We start from the raw sequence: 19,538 nt of genomic DNA, 5'->3' as shown, positions 1-19,538 counted from the left end.
CACAAGGATAAAGTAGCATTTAATTAACACCAATTGTGCAAAATTACTAAAAGTGCTATTCAGATGTTACAGAGGGATAACACCCACAAGCATGTGAGTGACAGGGGTCAGGAAAACTATCCCAGAAAATAACAGGGAGCCCAAATAATAATCAGACATCATATAAATAGACTAGCCAAATATAGTGAGACTGCCATCCAGACATCCACAAGGTAAGAAGGCAGACATTGGCTTGAAGTGTAGTAACATATTCAGAATTGGCTTACCCATAAGTAATTCTCCTCACCCTTGTCTCTCACACATACAAAAACCCCTCCAAAGCGCGATTCGCGTCACACGGTGTCCGCTTCTTCAGACCGCCCTGAACACGACGAGGGTGAGGAGAATTACTTATGGGTAAATGTGACGCCCTGGCAAAACCAGGTAGTCACAGTTAAGCCCCTGCATCTGCACCTTCCCTCACAAGGAAATACACAGCCGACCAGAAACCCTAGTCACCTAGTCAACATTTTGGACGCAGTGTATGTTCACCAAACCAAAACGTCGCATTGTACAGTACAAGCACAGTGGATGGGATTAATAGAGATCTCCTGCCCACTGTGCTTTTTAAAGCTGCGTAAACTGACCTGTGGCTTGGGCTTACTATCCGCAGCATGTCAGTTTCTCGTATGGAGAATCTTTTGTCTCCTGCGCCTGTCCAGAACGCCATATAACCCTGATCGCGGGCACCTACATTATAAGACACATTCTCTTGGCGAAATTCAAATTTTTCTTCATGAAACATATCCATTTCACACTGTAAGGGCCTGTGCGTACGCTGTGTTTTTTATGCAGTTTGTTGCCCAAATCTGCATGCCTATACTTATGCCAGCAAAGTCAATGAGAATTCTGAAGTACTGTGCGCACGTTGCTTTTTTTTTTCCTTGCAGTTTTGGGTGCAGAAAAAAAATCAGCAGCATGTCAATTGTTGGTGCGTTTTGTATCCCTTCCAGCCATTGATTTCACTAAAAAAAAAAATGCATGGAACAAGAACGCACCAATACACACCTAAAAACACATGAGCTATTTTGGCGTGTATTTCTGCCACAAGGTGCAGATTTTGGTGAGGAACATTTCTGCATCCAAAAACTCAGCCCATGCACATACCCTAAGAATCACCCAATGGGTTCCCTTTAGCTCTCACCGCAGGCCATTAATTCACATTACAGGATACAATGTACATGTATGTTGCATTTTTACAGGATCAAGTTGTATTGAAGAACCGACTGTGTACGGATGATAATCAACAATACAGTTGCTGCTATAATGTAAAATATTAATGTCATGTAACTACTAGGAGTGATTTTAGCACATCCATACCAATTCTTAGGAGCAGCTTTTACTGTTTTAATGATGTATAATTGCAATCCATAATTACATAAATACGAGATTAAACCTGGCAGACAATTAAGTCAAATAATGTGGCTTTGGTTTAGCTGCCCAAATACATAAAAACAAGACTTGATTACCACATTGATAATTACTATGATAAAATAAATAGCGTTTTCACTTGTTGGCAGGAAGCTAATAACATATTAAATTTGATTTGTTTTACACATCTATTTAACTCCTATGCGACATGACAGCAGTGACGCCGTGAAAACGAAGCTTTACACAGAGTTACTTGAAATTAATGGACATCCATTCATTTTAGTAAAGCTCTGTGGTTCTTGATGTGGTCTTGGCTCTGTCCTGCGAGCATCCATCCCCCCATAATTCTATTAGGCTGGATTTCCACATTTTGTTTTTAGGAAGATGTTGCAAAGGTATGTTTTCCAAATCCAAAAGTGGCTACTAAAAAGAAAAATATAAGCGTTAGGACAGCCATCAAGAATTTTTGGGCTCTGTACAGAAAAGATGTCTGCCTCCCCATATTAAACACACACTGCCCACATATTAGACACATACAGTACACACATTACTCACATATTAGACACAGAGCAGACACAAAGCGTTTTTTAGTATGATAGTAGCCAAACAAAAAACAATATAAATGTAGAATCGCTGTAGTCGCAGTGACCCAAAGAATAAAGCCACCTAATCAATTCTACCGCACAGTTAATGTAAAAAAAAAAAAGCAAATACAGTGGAACCTCGCTTAACCAGTAACCCAGTTATCGTAAATTTCGCTTAACAAGCAAAGCTTTCTGTAAATTTGTAACTCTGTTTACGAGAAAGCTTTGCTGTACGAGCAAAATACTCACCGCACACACTTCCGGTTCCGTACATCCATTGCGCTCTGACCTGCTCTTGCAGTCCACACAAACACACACAAACACGCACGCACACACATACAGTATTATGCTCACCTTACCTTCCGTTCCATTGCCGGCCTCATGGTTCTTGTATTTCGCCGGCTCATCGCGTCGAGGGAGGAATCCTCGCAGCGAACTACAAGACCCAGGAGGCCGGCGATGGAACGGAAGGTAAGGTGAGCATAATATGTGTAGCTTCCGTTCCATCGCCGGCCTCCTGGGTCCTGTAGTTCACCGCTACAGGATGTGAATCGGCAAGCATTGCGACGAGGCAGGAACTTCGGCTGTCAGACGCTACTCAAAGGCAGCGCTCTGACCAGAGGCAAGCGGCTCCTGCCTTTGACGTCAGCGCTCTGGGTGCGGAAGTTCCTCCCTCATCACGATGGTTACCAGATACACAGCCCGTACTAGCAAACAGCAAGTCCCAGGAGACTGGCGATGGAACGGAAGGTAAGGTGAGCATAATATGTACGTGTGCGTGTTTGTGTGAGTTTGTGCGTGGTTGTACGTGTGGAATGACACAATAGGGGACCAGGATGGGACATTTAACAAGTTGTGGAACTAATTGGCTGCATTGCAATGATTTCCTATGGGAAATCTTGCTTTGCTGAATGAGTAACTTGGTTAACAAGCACACTCCCAGAACGGATTGTTGTCATTAACCAAGGTTCCACTGTAATTTATTTAATAGAAAAAGCGCAATTTTTTTTTTACTCAGCTCAATGTTCTACAATTCAATGAACACCTGAGGGTTAAATATACTCACTAATCCCCTATAGGAATTCTTCGAGAGGTAAAGTTTCCAAAATGGGGTCACTTGTGGGGGTTTCTTCTGTTTTGGCATGTCACTTGCTTTTCAAATGTGACATGGCATTCACAATAAATTTTTTTTTTTTTTTTTTTTTAACGGCCTTCAGCTTGATCTCGAGTCATGGTGACTTGATGGATGAATGCTCTGTAGGAAGATTGATCTTGAGCAGCCTAGATAAGTCCACCAGTGTGTTGTCCACCGTTATTGTGATAGAATCAAGCCATCGGTTTACTGGTCTTCTTCTTCGCCTTGATCCTTCTTTTCATCTGACCGTGATGTCCTTCTCCAGCGATTGCTCTCTTTGTATGATGTGTCTAAAGTAAGAAAGTCGTAGCTTGGTGATCTTTGCTTTGAGTGACATGTCTGGCTTGATTTGTTCCAAAATTGATTTGTTTGTTCTTCTTGCCATCCATGTTATAACATGCTTCTCCAGTACCACATTTCAAAGGTGTTTTATCTTTTCTTGTTTCCTTATCCAGTTTTCGCTTACATATGTTACTACCAAAAGACCATACAATTTATGAGTCGTGTCTTTGTATCAGTGAAATGTTCCTCAATATGAGGACCTTATCCTGTGACTTCATTGTTAATTTGCCCATAGTTATTCTGCTATTGACATCTGGTGTCATTGTTTCATCATGAGTGAACATTGATCCAAATAGCTTGAAGTTCTTTACAACTTTAAGTTTGTTGATGTCCATCTCAAATGCGTGCTGGCCATACCTGGCAGTAGTCAATATCTAGTATTGAGTAGGAGTCCCATGTTTGAGTTTTTCATCTTTACACTCCGTAATAAGCCCTTCATTCCATCTACGCTTGTTGCCATCAATGTTGTATCGTCTGCGTATTTAAGATTGTTGATAATTAATCCAGATATTTTGAATCCTTCCCTTTTTTGCTTCCATTTTGTATGTATATTTATTTGCCATGTGAATGGTTTTTGTATATGCACACTACCATTCAAACGTTTGGGGTCACCCAGACAATTTTGTCTTTTTCACGAAAAATCTTGGTATACACATACTGTACTTGCTTTTCTGATACAAGTAGTAATCAGAAAACAGGCTCTTCCTTCTTACTCATATAAAAAAGAAAGCTTAGGCTAGTTTCACACTTGCGTTGGACGGTATCCGCAGCATTGCGTTGTGTGACGCATGCAACGGATGCGTTGCATATAGTGGCACAACGCAATGCTACGGATCATACAAAATAACGGAAAGCTTTTTTTTTTTTTCTTCTTACAGTTTACCGGCAGCCGACTATTGTGAACGATCAGCTGATCGCTCTTAATAGCTGGCGGCCGAGCGCTCTCACATGCCGGCGGCCGAGCGCTCAGCTGAGTGCCCTCACATGCCGGCGGCCGATCTCTCAGCTGAGTGCCCTGACATGCCGGCGGCCGAGCGTTCAGCTGAGCGCCCTGACATGCCGGCGGCCGAGTACTCAGCTGGGCGCCCTGACATGCCGGCGGCCGAGCGCTCAGCTGGGCGCCCTGACATGCCGGCGGCCGAGCGCTCAGCTGGGCGCCCTGACATGGCGGCGGACGAGCGCTCAGCTGGGCGCCCTGACATGGCGGCGGACGAGCGCTCAGCTGGGCGCCCTGACATGGCGGCGGCCGAGCGCTCAGCTGGGCGCCCTGACATGCCGGCGGCCGAGCACTCAGCTGGGTGCCCTGACATGCCGGCGGCCGAGCGCTCAGCTGGGCGCCCTGACATGCCGGCGGCCGAGCGCTCAGCTGGGTGCCCTGACATGCCGGCGGCCAAGCGTTCAGCTGAACGTTCGGCCACTGAGAAATAAAGTTTGTGATAAAAAAAAAAAAAGAGCATGCGCAGTGAAAAATAAAGGTTTCCGCTGCTAAAAAAAAACCAAAAAAACGGTACATGCAGCGTTCCATCCGCCCGACGCTCACTGACGGTCAGCGTCAAAACAACTGATGCGCTGCGGGGCGGATGCAATTCAAGACCATCCGTTGCTATCCGTAGCTAATAGAAGTCTATGAGGAATATAACGGTTTCCTGTAACGGTTACCGTAATTCCTCAAGGCTGCAGATAGCAACGGATCCCGTCCAACGCAAGTGTGAAAATAGCCTTAGTTACAGAAAAGCATATAGAAATTACTGTATGATGGGCTGCTAATGATACACTAATTCTGTATAGTAACATTTGATTCTGTATTTATATTTCCTTTTATTACTCTTCCATCTCATAGATAGCATTTCCTTACATAAAGGAGTTCCCATATATATTTTTTGACCCTCACCATCATCTTTGAGTGTGTGGATGCAGGACACCACTACTTATCAGCACTAGTGGTGTGCATCAGGTTTTAAGTTTGTTTTTTTTTTTTAATCTTTGTATCTGAATTTTTTGTCAAAGTTGACATTGCTTTATTTATTTGGGTGTGCATGGCAGTTCTTGGTGTCTCGCTTCAGTTGTTGGTGTCTAAACTGTGATTAGATATCTGACAAGTGGTGACGGAGCTTGGTAAATACAGCGCTCATACTAAATTTACTACTTGTCAATGAACTTGGATATTTTAGGAAAGCATGAGCTAGCACTAGGTGCACATTATTTTCATATGTAAACTTTCTTTTCAGCACTCCTTTAATAAAAGTGGGTTTACACTAAACCAGGGTTCCCCAACTCTAGTCCTCAAGGCCCACCAACAGTGCATGTTTTCAGGATTTCCTTAGCATTGCACTGCTGTTGGAACCAGCACCTGGGCAGGTAATTACATTAACACCTGTGCAATACTAAGGAAATCCCAAAAACCTGCACTGTTGGTGTGCCTTGAGGACTGAAGTTGGGGAACACTGCACTAAACGACCTGCGATGTTAAATAACTGACGAACAGCTACATATTTGCAGATTGGCTTTCCTCTTAGGCTGCAGACACATTAGCGTATGGCATCCGATGCGAGAGCAACAGATGCGATATGCTAATGACCCTCGGCTCAGGCTCTGCTGCGAGCGTGAGCCGAGTGTCATGCGACTGTGACCGGATCTTGCGATCGCGTCATAGCTGCGAAGCTGCAGATGAGAGAGAGGGGTTAATCCCCCCCCCATCTTCTTCATTGTCAGCCCATGCGTATATTGCACTGCACTAGGCTAACATCCGAGTGCAGTCCGGTGTTTCTCTCACACCCATTCACTTGAATGGGTGCTAGTGATCCGGCTCTCGCAAAAAATCACAGCATGCTGCGATTTTTTTCCTCCATCCGTTTAGGGCTGAGAGAAAAAAAAAAAAATCGCTGATCTGAGCTGCAGCATTGTCTAACATAGGGCCAAGTGCAATGCAAGATTTTCTCGTATTGCACTCGTCCAATTTATACACTCGTGTGAGCGTACCCTTAGAGCCAGATTGAAGAGTATTTGATTGTTATATTTACATAGACAGGCATCATTCTCGGTAGCAGGACAATATGTTGCCTAGAACGATTATTCTCTTTTAAAGCAAGCTAAAAGATCATTTCACCCGACGAACAAACATTTTGCTCATGCATGCGGTGACTGACAGTCAACATTGCACGATTATTGGGAATGAGCATTCCAACATTGCTATAAGTAATTCTGCCCGATTCTCAGTCTTTATTCCCCTTCCCCACTTTTAATTTCAATGTAAACTTGACTCACCCAAGCATTCTTTTTCTATTGCTTACAGTTTTCTTATTTTCTAATCCATCATCTTCTCCTTGATTTCCCGTGGTTGTAGGTGGATTTTCTATTTCTCCAGAGTCAGTTCTTTTCTTAACCAGAACTTTACGTTTGTTCTTCTTAAGAAATATTGTGATATTCTGTGTTTAGAAGTCAATGTTTTTGCCATTTTATATTTTCTGTTATGCTGCTTATTACATTTTATCCTATAAAACCAATTGATACCAGATACATAAAAAAAAGTAAATTGGTAAGCTAAAAATGCAGCCTATTGTGTGTTTGCTTATGTAACACTTTTCTATTCTCTGCCCCCACAGGCTTAACTCCCCGCTTGCATACTTAGGAAACTTGACAAACCAAAGTAACATTTTGCCAAGGAAGCAAACGAATGACACAAAGTAAGCACTGGTGATTTACTTTTATTTTATCTAGAAGTTCTGTGCATTAAAGTATATTCCATTTCAATAACACTTTTGAGACATGTCAAAAGTTTTGGCCAGTGGTTGTCAGGATGCCAAGATTTCCACCAGTCATGACAACTGAACATTGAAGATGGGCTCCACAGGAAATTTATGGACTTCCAGTTTAATGTTGGCAGTTCCTAACGCTTCTGAATAGAGATGAGTGAACCTCTGGAAGTTTGGTTCGGCGGGTGCAGCTAGATTTTTTTTTATAAAGTTTGGTTTGGGACATCGACTTGACCTGAACCCCTATGGAAGTCACTAACTGGGCAGTTCGGATCTCTGCCCACATACAACCAGCCATAAACAGATCACTTCCAGGGGATGGTGGGCAGGGTTTTTCCATTTTTGTTTGGTGCACACTACATCAGATCATGCTGTTGTTACCCCCAGTGTGAGCCGATCAGACACTGCAAGTGGCTCACACTGGGCTGAGCACCGAGTGTACCAATGCTCGCGCGAGTGGTTTGCATAAATAAAGCACCCGAACTCTGCTTTTTTGGTAAAGTCTATGTTCGGACAAAATACTGTACCTAAGATTCGCTCATCTGTACTTTTGATTTAACTCATCAGTGGAGGTTTCAGCCCTTTGGATTCCCATGGATCAAAACTTTTGACCTCTCTTTGCACCTGAAAATGGCACCTTGTGGCAGAAAAAACGCATCCAAAACACACCTGCATTTTTGCCCATGCGTTTTTTTTGTTTTTGTTTTTTTAACATTGTCAATGGAAAACTGCAGAAAAGTAGTGACATGCTGCTTATTTTTTCTTCAACCCAAAAAGAAGCAACGTGCACACTTCCTCTCTCATTACTCAGACTTTGCTGGGGAAGGTCATACATGCAGTTTAGGACCACAAACTGCAAAAAAAAAAAAAAAAAAGCAGCAAAAACGCAACAAAAAAACGCTTTTCTGATTTCAGCCTATTTATTGTACATTAACAGACTTCTAGTATTCTTTGTGTATCAATTACTCACCTTTTTTTCCATCAAAATTTCTGCAGGTCGTCACTGAAATGAAATGGAACTTTAATGGGTACAACCAGAGGTTAAAGGGAATCTGTCGTCATGTTTTTGCTGTTATCTGAGTACAGCCTGGTCAAGGGGTAGAGACCCTGATGCTAGTGATGTCACTGGTTAGACTGCTTGCTGCAGTTTTGATCAAATAAAAAGTTTCTCTGCTGCAGAATTACCAGTTCACTGAATGCTGAGCTCTGTGTAATCCCATCCACACCACTGATTGGCAGATTTCTATGTAGACTGTGCATAGGCACGACGCTCCCAATCAGTGGTGGGGCCGGGGTTACACAGAGCAGGAGGACTCCATGGCACAAGACACCTAGTCCTCTAGTTATAATTTCCACTGAGCTTAGTAAAACAAGCAGACCAGTAAGTGACACATTGCTGGAACCAGGGTTTCTGTGGCTATATCATGCTGCTCCTATATTAAATAATAAAAACCTGCTGACAGATATACACATTTCTACGCCCTAGTCTCCAAAATAAAAAATTCTGCGCCCCCTCACCCTGGTGCTGGTGTCACTCACTGCTACTAACTCTGCCCTACTACGACATCTTGTCACTGTTAAAAGCTATGGCAATGGCAGAGAGCCAGCGCTGCACTCACATCCCCCACAGCGTCTTTCACCCAGGATGTCTTAAGATGGGGTAGCGATGCAAAAAGCTGTAGTAACTGCATCACTGCCCCTGTGACTGAGCATTTTATAATGCCTTTTCAAAATAAAACACAAGTGTGTAAATATTTGGTTATTCTTTCTGTATACAGTATGTGCCCCCTTGACTGCTGCGCCCATGGCCAATGTTGGCCTTATGGAAAATCTGGCTCTGCAGATTCCTTTTTAAGAATCTGTCTTATTGAAATGGATTTGCAAGGCTTGTCATAGAATTATATTCAGAACTACACACTTTCCAGATCATAACAGATTTTCATTCGTGGAAGTAAAGAAAAAAAAGATTATATTCAGTGACCACCAGCAGAGAAAATAAACACTGAAATCGATATGTAAAGAACATTAGAAAACTGCAACTAAGGAAAAATCCTTTTCAATAGAAGAGTCCCAGAAAATTAAGTGGTTTGTAGGGTTACACGTGGGGGAAGCAGACAGTGAGTGTCTACCTCTGCGGTACTACCACATTGGAGATTAGACAGGACTTTACCCTCAATTAAATAAATAGGCATGTGACGGGGTCCTTCTCATATAACACAATCAACAGAGCGAGAGATGGCTGTATAATCCAATAAGCATGTATTCCAAGCAAATCAAAACGGTCCATAACATAATCCACAAAACAGAGGGTAAAATTAGTCCAGTAACACAGACGTTCGGTAAAGCGGTAAATGTCCAGGTCTCTCTGAGAAGCCAGTTTCTCCCAGAGGATCAATCCTTCTCTCTTCAAGTTCTCAAAAAGACTGACAAATCCCCCAGGTAAGCAGAGAGTTTACAGTAGGTGGATCACAGGCCCCTTCCCCCCAGACTTAGGGCCAGGAACACTACAGGGGGTGATTACCTACAGACAATACAATGTACACACAAGCAGTACAAATAATGGACAGTAAAGGTGGTGTCACACACCGCGACGGTGGCGACAACGACGTCGCTGCTACGTCACCATTTTCTGTGACGTAGCAGTGACATCCAGTCGCTGTGTGTGACATCCAGCAACGAGCTGGCCCCTGGTGTGAGGTCGCCGCTCGTTGCTGAATGTCCTGCTTCATTTTTTGTTCGTTGCTCTCCCGCTGTGAAGCACACATCGCTGTGTGTGACAGCGAGAGAGCGACGAACTGAAGCGAGCAGGGAGCCAGCTTCTGGCAGCCTACGGTAAGCTGTAACCAAGGTAAACATCGGGTAACCAAGGGAAGCCCTCTCCTTGGTTACCCGATATTTACCGTCATTACCAGCGTCCGCCGCTCTCACGCTGCCTGTGCTGCCGGCTCCCTGCATGCCAGAGTACACATCGGATAAATAAGCAAGGGTTTGCTTATTAACCCGATGTGACTCTGGCGTGCAGGGAGCCAGTGCTAAGCGGTGTGCGCTGGTAACCAATATAAATATCGGGTAACCAAGCCCTTGGTTACCCGATATTTACCTTAGTTACCAAGCGCAGCACCGCTTCCACCCGTCGCTGCTGGCTGGGGGCTGGTAACTGGTGAGATCTGCCTGTTTGACAGCTCACCAGCGACCATGTTACGACGCAGCAGCGATCCTGATAAGGTCAGGTCGCCAGTCGTGATCGCTGCTGCGTCGCTATGTGTGAACCCAGCATTAGCCAAGCTTAAAATAGGAATCTGCACAACATGATACACTTCCCCAATATCCCACCATCACGGCAGTTCATAAAAAGCATGGAAAGTGCCAGTTCCTCCACAAACCCAAATGATATTGAGATAATAGAAGACTCCACTCTACTAACTCAATGTCCTAATAGATCTAAGAAAAAAAGTACCAGAACAATCCTTCAAAGCAGGCATGTCCATATCACAAAGTCATTAGAAACCTTTGGTAGGGACTTTTATACCCTCAGGAAAAAAGATTGGCCATGTTGCAATCAGACATGATCAATCCTTCTGTCCCTCGACATCCGCTGTCAGAAAAGACCCTAATAAACGTTACAGAATTAAAAGAACAAGAATAAGTGGTGGTATAAGACTACTGTTATGAGCTGACCATGATCACAGACTGATCGTGACAATATAGACAGGATCAGCTAATGATTGAATGTGTTTGGGGCAGCCTTACCGTCTTGTAGGGACAATATTTGGCTGCCCATTTGCATTACTTGGGAGTATAGGTTTTCAACATTTTCGGTCCTTCTTGTTTCTACAATTTGTAGTTATAGAAAAAGGAGATTTCTAGCATCGGAGAAACGGAGAGATGTATTAAAACTGAAACATTTATTTAGTTCATTAAAAGCAGGATACCACACATGGGGGCATAGGGGCACACAGTGAGAGACACGGGGATGGTCCTTGTCCTACGCGGTTCAACCTTACGGTCTTAATCATGGAAAGATTAAGACCGTAAGGTTGAAACGTGTAGGACAAGGACCATCCCCACGTCTCTCACTGTGTGCCCCTATGCCCCCATGTGTGGTATCCTGCTTTTAATGGACTAAATAAATGTTTTAGTTTTAATACATCTCTCAGTTTCTCCAATGCTGGAAAACTTTTTCTATGAACGTTTCTTTCCGCCTGGGCCAGGGCGTTCCGTGCATTGGTGGTGGACCCTAGGGTGAAGAGAGGTGAGCTGAATTCGTTCATTTTCTCCTATCGTTACAATTTGTAGTTAGCGCAATTTGAGTATATCTATAATCTAGTGTTACATTTAATCCTCGAAGTTAGGAAACCTGAAGTATGCCATAATCAGTTTCTGTTAATTATATAACCCCTTTTGGGGTTATCAGTTTGTCCCCATGGAAAATCTTTGGTGAGGTTTGAAGAAGGCAGTTGCAGCATACAAATCCAAGACTATTAGGGCACTAGAAGCCATTGCTCATAAGGAACGGGCCTAAGAATCACTGGAAACGCTGCAAGAAGCTGGTGTCTGGTGATGTATGCATCAAGTTTGCAGCAGGTCATAACAGGCAAAAGGCGAGCAGGTCATAACAGGCAGAGGGGCTTTATTAAGTATTATTATTATTATAGGATGAGTAGACTATCCCCATTGGATGCGCGGTGTTCTACTCATGACCTTATCTTAATCATTTTATCTAGGTGGTTTTCACACAGGACCACTTGATCACCAGCGGCTCCAGTATCTCTGTAGCGCCGAAGCTCAATTTACACATTATTACAGCACCATTTATTCCATGGTGCTTTACATGTGAAAAGGGGTACAGATAATAGAGACAAGTACAATTCATAAACAATACAAGACACAGACTAGTACAGGAGGAGAGAGGACCCTGCCCGCGAGGGCTCACCGTCTAAGTACTAAAGACACTTGCCATGAAGGGGGTAAATAATCCTGAGACTGAAGTAGTCAGTAAAAGTGTAATTTGTTGGAGAAACTTGTTATATTAATTGTTTTCTATAGTTAGATAGGATTATAGAAGACTTAGGTGCATCAATTTCAAGCTTTTTCCACCAGTTATACATTCCCTTTCGCGTGATTATTTATAACGCACAAGTCTATTTGTGGTGAGAAAAGCATCCTTCCCTGTTCTAAACACTCATATATAGTGACTTCCATATCCACCTCTTGCAGTAATTTCACAGTCTGACTGCTCTTACTGTAAAGAACCCTTTCCTATTTGCCGATGGGAATTGCCTTTTCTCCACATGTAATTCATGCCCTCTAGTCCTTTGTAAAGATCCTTTTGTATTGACCTCACATGTATTTATACACAGGATTTCCTCTGAGATGTCTTTTTTGTCACTTTTCTAACCTCTGAACATATGGGAGGCCTTCTATCCCACGTCATAATCTAGCTGACGCCTTTGACCTGACTAACTTCTGAATATCCTTTTTAAAATGTAGAGCCCAAATCTTTTTCCCATAGTCCAGATGAGGTCCCATAAGGTGGTGTTGGACTTGGACAAACCACTTGTTATATTTCTTGTGTCGAGTTATTTACATTGTTTTATCGCAAACATTATAAACTTTGTAAATTTGACTAATAATACTGATTTGTAAACGCGGCTGAATAATTTTGATTGTAACTTAATGTACAAAATGTCATTCGTAATATACATTGTAATTGACGAGATATCTAATTTTATTTCCCCAGTACGGAATTCACAATGGATTATGAAGATTTATTTAAGCCGAAGACTCTAAAATGTAACCCAGAGCCAGATGCCTTCAACCCTTGCGAGGACATCATGGGCTACAATTTCCTTCGAGTCCTGATCTGGTTTATTAGTATACTTGCTATTGCTGGAAATGCTGTGGTTCTTTTAGTCCTGCTGACCAGTCATTACAAGCTCACCGTGCCTCGCTTTCTGATGTGTAACTTGTCTTTTGCAGATTTTTGCATGGGTATTTATCTACTGCTGATAGCATCGGTTGACTCCAAGACGAAGAGTCAGTACTATAACCATGCTATTGACTGGCAGACGGGCAGTGGCTGCAGTGCAGCTGGGTTCTTCACGGTCTTTGCCAGTGAGCTTTCGGTGTACACCCTGACCGTAATAACCCTTGAGAGATGGCATACCATAACCTATGCAATGCAACTTGACCGTAAGCTCCGGTTAAGACACGCAATTCTGATTATGCTCGGAGGTTGGATTTTTTCACTTCTCATCGCTCTTCTGCCTCTTTTTGGTGTAAGCAATTACATTAAAGTCAGCATATGCCTGCCAATGGACATAGAAACACCGCTTTCCCAGGCATACATAATCCTCATATTGGTACTGAACGTCATAGCCTTCATTATCATATGCGCCTGTTACATCAAAATCTACATTGCCGTCCAAAATCCAGAGTTCACGCCAACCAACAAAGATACCACGATAGCCAAGAAAATGGCGGTGCTCATCTTCACTGACTTTACATGCATGGCGCCAATTTCATTCTTCGCCATTTCTGCAGCTTTTAAAGTTCCACTTATTACTGTGACCAATTCCAAAATATTGCTGGTATTGTTCTACCCCGTGAATTCCTGTGCCAACCCGTTCCTATACGCAATCTTCACCAAAGCGTTCCGGAGAGATTTCTTTCTCCTCATGAGTAAGTTTGGTTGTTGCAAGACTCAAGCAGAACTTTACAGAGTCAATAATTTCACAGCCTATACCTCCAACTGCAAGACCGACAGCATCTATACCGGAGCAAAAAAGACGTCCAGGGCCGATGTGCGCCTTACCACCCTTGATTCCCAGTACATGAGCATAAAAGACAAACCAACATGTATGAACTCTTGATTCTTCAAGTCAACCCGTGGCACTTACTGAAACTGCACAAATTATTACTGAAAGGGAAATCAGTCTGTAAATATGTACATCTATTTATGTATATAGAAGGCTCCACTGGGCGGTTGATATTGTAATTGTTGTAAACAAGGAACAGTGCTGTGACAAAGAAAGGGTTAATAAAATGAAGGAGGTTTTATGAAAGTTAGTGACACCGGAATTTTTTTTTAACAAAAAAAAAAAAATAAAAAAAATTAGGACATTTGTGGCTATGAAGGAAAATCTACTGGAAGATATTTATATATTTTTTTGCAAGCTGCTCTTTAGTATTTAGTATAGTGAACATGCCACTTAAATTAGATTCACCAACATATGTAAGATACCTGATACATATAGTGGCAGAGTGTCACAGGTGCCCAGGGAACACAGGGTAACCTATACTGGCCCTAAGGCTGAAGCCCCTGCGCTCACCCTCACACACGGAGGTACCCTTGAAGGTAGGGAGGTTTGAGCCCCCAACCTGGCCATATATCCTGTCCTTGTCCCTGATGGTAAGACTCCCCCCCCCCCCCCCCCCCGACCCCTCCACCCCCTCCACAACCCACCACCCAGGGTAAATGGGCAAGAACAGAAGTCAACAACCCCACCGACAAAAAAGACTAATGCCAGCGTCACACGGGACGATCTATCGTGCGATCGTACCCGCCCTCGTCCTTTCTGCGTCACGGGCAATTAGTTGCCCGTGGCGCACAAAGTCGTTAACCCCCTGTCACACACACCTACCTCCCGGACGACGTCACTGTGGGTGGTGAACATCCTCTTCCTGAAGGGGGAGGGACGTTCGGCGTCACAGCGACGTCACAGAGCGGCCGTCCAAAAGAAGCGGAGGGGCGGAGATGAGCGGGATGTAAAATCCCGCCCACCTACTTCCTTCCGCATTGCCGGCGGGACGCAGGTAGGCTGTGTTCATTGTTCCCGGGGTATCACACGGAGCGATGTGTGCTGCCTCGAGAACGACGAACAATCAGCGCGCAGAAGGAGAACCGACTTTATGAAAATGAACGACGTGTCAACGAGCAACGATAAGGTGAGTATTTTTGCTCGTTCACAGTAGTTCGGAGATATCACGCGGTACGATATCTCTGACAATGCCGGATGTGCGTCACTAACAACGTGACCCCGACGACATATCGCCCGATATATCGTACCGTGTGATGCCGGCATACGGCTATGTGCGCACTTTGCGTCGAGTTAGTTGCAGTTCAAAAAGCATCTTCTGGCAAAAAGAACAATGCTTTTGGCTTTAAAAATGCATGTAAAACGCGAAGAAAGTAACCTATGCGCACCTTCAAGTTTTCACGAGGTTTTTATTGCTTTTCTGGTGCATTTAGAAACGCTGCAGTTTTGTATTAAATTGAATGGATCGGAAACGCAGCCAAAATGGCAAAAACAATTGACATGTTGTTTCTTTAAACGCTGAGTTTTTGCCCAAATTTATGCAAATTAAACGCAGCGTTTTGAACAGCAAAGTGCGCACAAAAAAATTCAATGTCCCATTGACTTTGCTTGAAAAGCATAACGCAAGCATTTTGGCATGAAAACGCTGCAGTTGAAAAAGCAGTGAAAAAGCAGGTAAAAAAGCAAAGTGCGCACATAGCCTAACAGGGGTAAGAACGACAACTCGCACACACGACAACCACACACAAAGGAGCCACTAAGAGTGCACTAGGGGAGACAACATAAAAGGGGGAAATCAAACAGACTACAGGGTACCTTGCAAACCATACATCCAGCACACCCCGAACTGCTGCAGCCAACAAAATAAAACAGAGAGGGCTTCTTCCGGTCCTTACACCTCCTGGCCAAGCTTCCAAATGAATGAAAATAACCGGCACCCCCTGCTGGAAGTAGAGGGTATGTTTAGGACCCGGGAGTGGTACAAACAAGAAACACCGGACCAGGAGTCAGGAGCTGCTGGAAGGTAAACTGACCTGAACCCTCTCCTCCCCAAAAGAAAGCAAATCCATTTAATCAGCAGTCTCTCACAAGGTAAAGCGAGACTCTGACCCAGAACATGTCACTAAACTCTGCAACAAATAGAAAACTGACACAGGGATGGCATTATAGAGGAGGAATTCAGAATGGTTGTATAATACTGGTTGGCAGCTCCTCAGAGTCTCTCCTCCCTGCTGCTGCTCCTGAGATTGCAGTACAAGCTGCAGCCGTCAATCCGGCTTAGTAGGCTCTTATTTAATACACTTGGACTCATGAGTTCTCTTACTCTTTCGTTGGACTCTAAAATGTATTATATAAGGCAGTAAGGATGAACAGATCTATTTAATCAAGCAATTTTTATTATGAAGCTGGTGACAGATGGGATTTAATGTTAACCCCCTTAAGGGACATTCAAGAACTTGCCAATCTGGGAAAATGCACATTTTAATATATCAGTAGTGAAAACATTCAAAAAAGGGTTATTCAGCCATTCTAAAATGGATTTTCAAAGTACACTAGTCTCATCAGGTCTAAATGATCTAGTTAGTAATGCATACAGTTTGTATTGTAAAATCTGGAGACAGATTTGTTTTACTTTGCGGAGATTACGGATGCTCACAAGTAGGAAAAATCACATCCGACTGTGGTTGATTTTTAAAATAGTCTATTGGTATATGCACATGGCGTCATCTAGACACCTGCATTAGGTTTGTTAACCAGATCAGTAAAACGCCAGCAGGGTTTTATTTCTTGTCATAGTTTTTGCAGTACTTTTGCAGTTAGCAGTATATTTAATAATGACAGCTTCCAAGTAGAAGGTGCCTGAGAACTGTCAGGTCTAGCGTTGAGCGAGTACCTAACTATTCATACTCGCTATACTCATAACGATACTGTCTAATAGTCGCGTGTTCATTCCGAATAGTGTGTGCAATGCCAGTCAATGGGTAATACTCGCAATGTAACGAGCAACCCGATTGCCGTGCTACTCGCATGAATAGTACAGCATTCCGGTTACTTGTTATATTGTGAGTTTTCCCCATTGACTTGCATTGCACACACTATTCGGAATGAATACGCGAGTATTAGACAGCACTCGTTAGGAGTATAGCGGTATGAATAGTTAGGTACTTGCTCAACTCTAGTCAGGTCACTTCTTTTAGCCATTTTCTAGCTTTTGATGACTGAAGAAGTTAAAAGAACAAAATATACTTTATGCACAGCAAGTTATTTTAACATTGTTGTGCTTATATTATTTTTTTTTTAATACTTATTGAGCATTTTGTTCAGGCAGCGTCTACCTGAAGAAGACATCACATGCAGATATCGTAAGAACTTTGTCTTGGGGCACAGACAGCAGTGCTAACTAAGGGTACATGCCCATGATCAGGGTTCACAACGCTTTGGAGGTAGCAAGTTTCCCATGCCCACTGTGCTTGTTTTTTCCGCAGCGCAAACTAACGTGTTGTGGCTTCCTAAGCCACAGCATGTCAATTTTTCGCTGTGGCGTCACAAGCGTTGTAGGGAGAACACAGAGATCGTAGCGCTCCAAACCCCGATTGTGGCCACGAGTAGCTGCAATATTATGTTGAGGAGTCTCGTGGCCCCGCAGGTCAGGACCCACCGTGTCCAGGATGCAGTGGGCCCTGATCGTGTCCACATACCCTTAGGTACATAAGGTTTAAAGGTAACCTGACAGCTGATACCTGCGGCCCAATGCAGGGGCTGCATGTGTCAAACATTGGCTGTATGATCTCAGCCAGATAGGTTTGACTCTGAAACACTGCGGCATTTCAGAGAAAAATGTAGTATAATAGCTGCCGGGGCACGGTCTGCGCCGGTGACTAGTCACACAGGTGGGTCCGCAATGGTTCTCCCTGTCCGCTCCCCAGGACTGACAGGTCGCTCCCTGCCTGCATGTACATGCTTATGCTGACCTGAAGAATCACAAGCATTTATTAACGCCTAATGAATGCCATAAAAACAAAACCCAAAAAATAATGTCAGAACTACTTTTTTTCCATTGTTGTATCACACTTTTTATGTTTACTGCTTTGCACTACTATACAAGGTAAAGTGAATGTGTCATTCCAAACTACAACTCATCCCGCAAACAACAAGCTCTTATACGGCTATGTTGCTCGCCAAATAAATAGTTATGGCTCTTGCAAAAAGGAAAGTAAGAAAAGCGCCAAACAGAAAATGTCTTGCTCGTGAAGGAGTTAAAAAAAAAAATGGCATCAGAAAATTTGTTTAACCCCTTCACCACCCAGCAATTTTCCATTTTTCCCCTCCCTCTCCCTCCTTTTCTTCCAAGAGCCAAAACTTTATTTTTCTGTCAATATAGCCATATGAGGGCTTGTTTTTTTGCAGGACGAGTTGTACTTTTGAATGACCCCAATCATTTTGCCATATATTGTACTGAAAATTAGGAAAAAGCTGATGACCCGTGTCTGTTATGAGAAACCTCCTGTGAAGATCGGCTGCAAGCTGGCGTTCATAGGAATTCATCACTTCTGCTGTATAGAGCGGTGCTGATGCCCTGCTCCATACAGCACAAGTGATCAGATGATGGCAGCATCAAATACCCTATGGGGACTAGTAAATAAGTGGAAAAATACCATTAAAAATATGAATAATTAAAAAAAACAAACAATAAGTTCAGATCACCCCTTTTTGACTCAATAATAATAATAATAATAATAATAATAATAATAATACACATATTTGTTATTGCAGAGTTCAGAAATACCCAATCTATCAAAATAAATTATTCCAATTGGTAAATAGCATAATTAAAAAAATAATTAAAATTGCCAGAATTACATTGCTTTGGTTGCCGCAACACTGCAATAACATACAATAAGTGATCAAAACATTGCATCTACTTAAAAATAGTATCAGTAAACACATCAGCTTAGGGTGCAATACTTAAGCCATCAAACAGCATCAGATCCCCAAAAAAAAAACAATAATATTGCGGATTTTGGAAAATTGCACCAAAAGCGTAAAAATATTTGGGGACCAACTTTAATTTTTTTTCACAATTTAATAACATCATGTTGCACCTGTTCACACTTGTCTCATTCTTGGAGGTGTTGGTCAGTTTTTCGGTATTTGTAGCTCTGTAAAAAGTTTTGGTGTGATGAGGGGTATTTTACTGTTTTTTTTCACCTGTCAGATCCATATAAGTTGAGGTATAGTAAGAGCATGCACATCTCTAAGACTGGCCGTGTATACAAGGCATTTGTTAAATCTGTTTCTCTGAAATGAGAACTAATAACGCCGCTGTCATGGCTGAATAACCCCTCGGATTTGCTGTTATAGGACTCTATATGAGGCTGTCTTTGTAATAATTAGTGGTCACTGTTACATTACAAAAAAAAAAAGGAAAGCAAACGAAAAACTGCACAACGGAATTTTTAATAACAGAAGGGAACAAGAAACAAGCTTTTTGATTAAC

The 19,538-nt window shown here is 42.9% G+C and overlaps 1 protein-coding gene across 1 annotated transcript in view; it reads left to right on the top strand.

Moving 5' to 3' along the window:
• The window catches only part of LHCGR (luteinizing hormone/choriogonadotropin receptor), a 189,173-nt gene extending 174,901 nt beyond the window's left edge, over nt 1–14,272 (top strand). Inside the window, exons 10-11 of the mRNA XM_075338040.1 lie at nt 7,074–7,154; nt 12,964–14,272. Coding sequence (XP_075194155.1) covers nt 7,074–7,154; nt 12,964–14,095 — 1,213 coding nt within the window. The 3' untranslated portion in view covers nt 14,096–14,272. The remainder of the gene's footprint in view (nt 1–7,073; nt 7,155–12,963) is intronic.
• The last annotated feature ends 5,266 nt before the right edge of the window (nt 14,273–19,538 follow it).

The sequence above is a fragment of the Anomaloglossus baeobatrachus genome, chromosome 3, assembly GCF_048569485.1.
Source record: "Anomaloglossus baeobatrachus isolate aAnoBae1 chromosome 3, aAnoBae1.hap1, whole genome shotgun sequence".
Classification (NCBI taxonomy): Eukaryota; Metazoa; Chordata; class Amphibia; order Anura; family Aromobatidae; genus Anomaloglossus; species Anomaloglossus baeobatrachus.
Note: the sequence above shows the minus strand (reverse complement) of the source record. Positions and strands in the feature narration are given on the sequence as shown.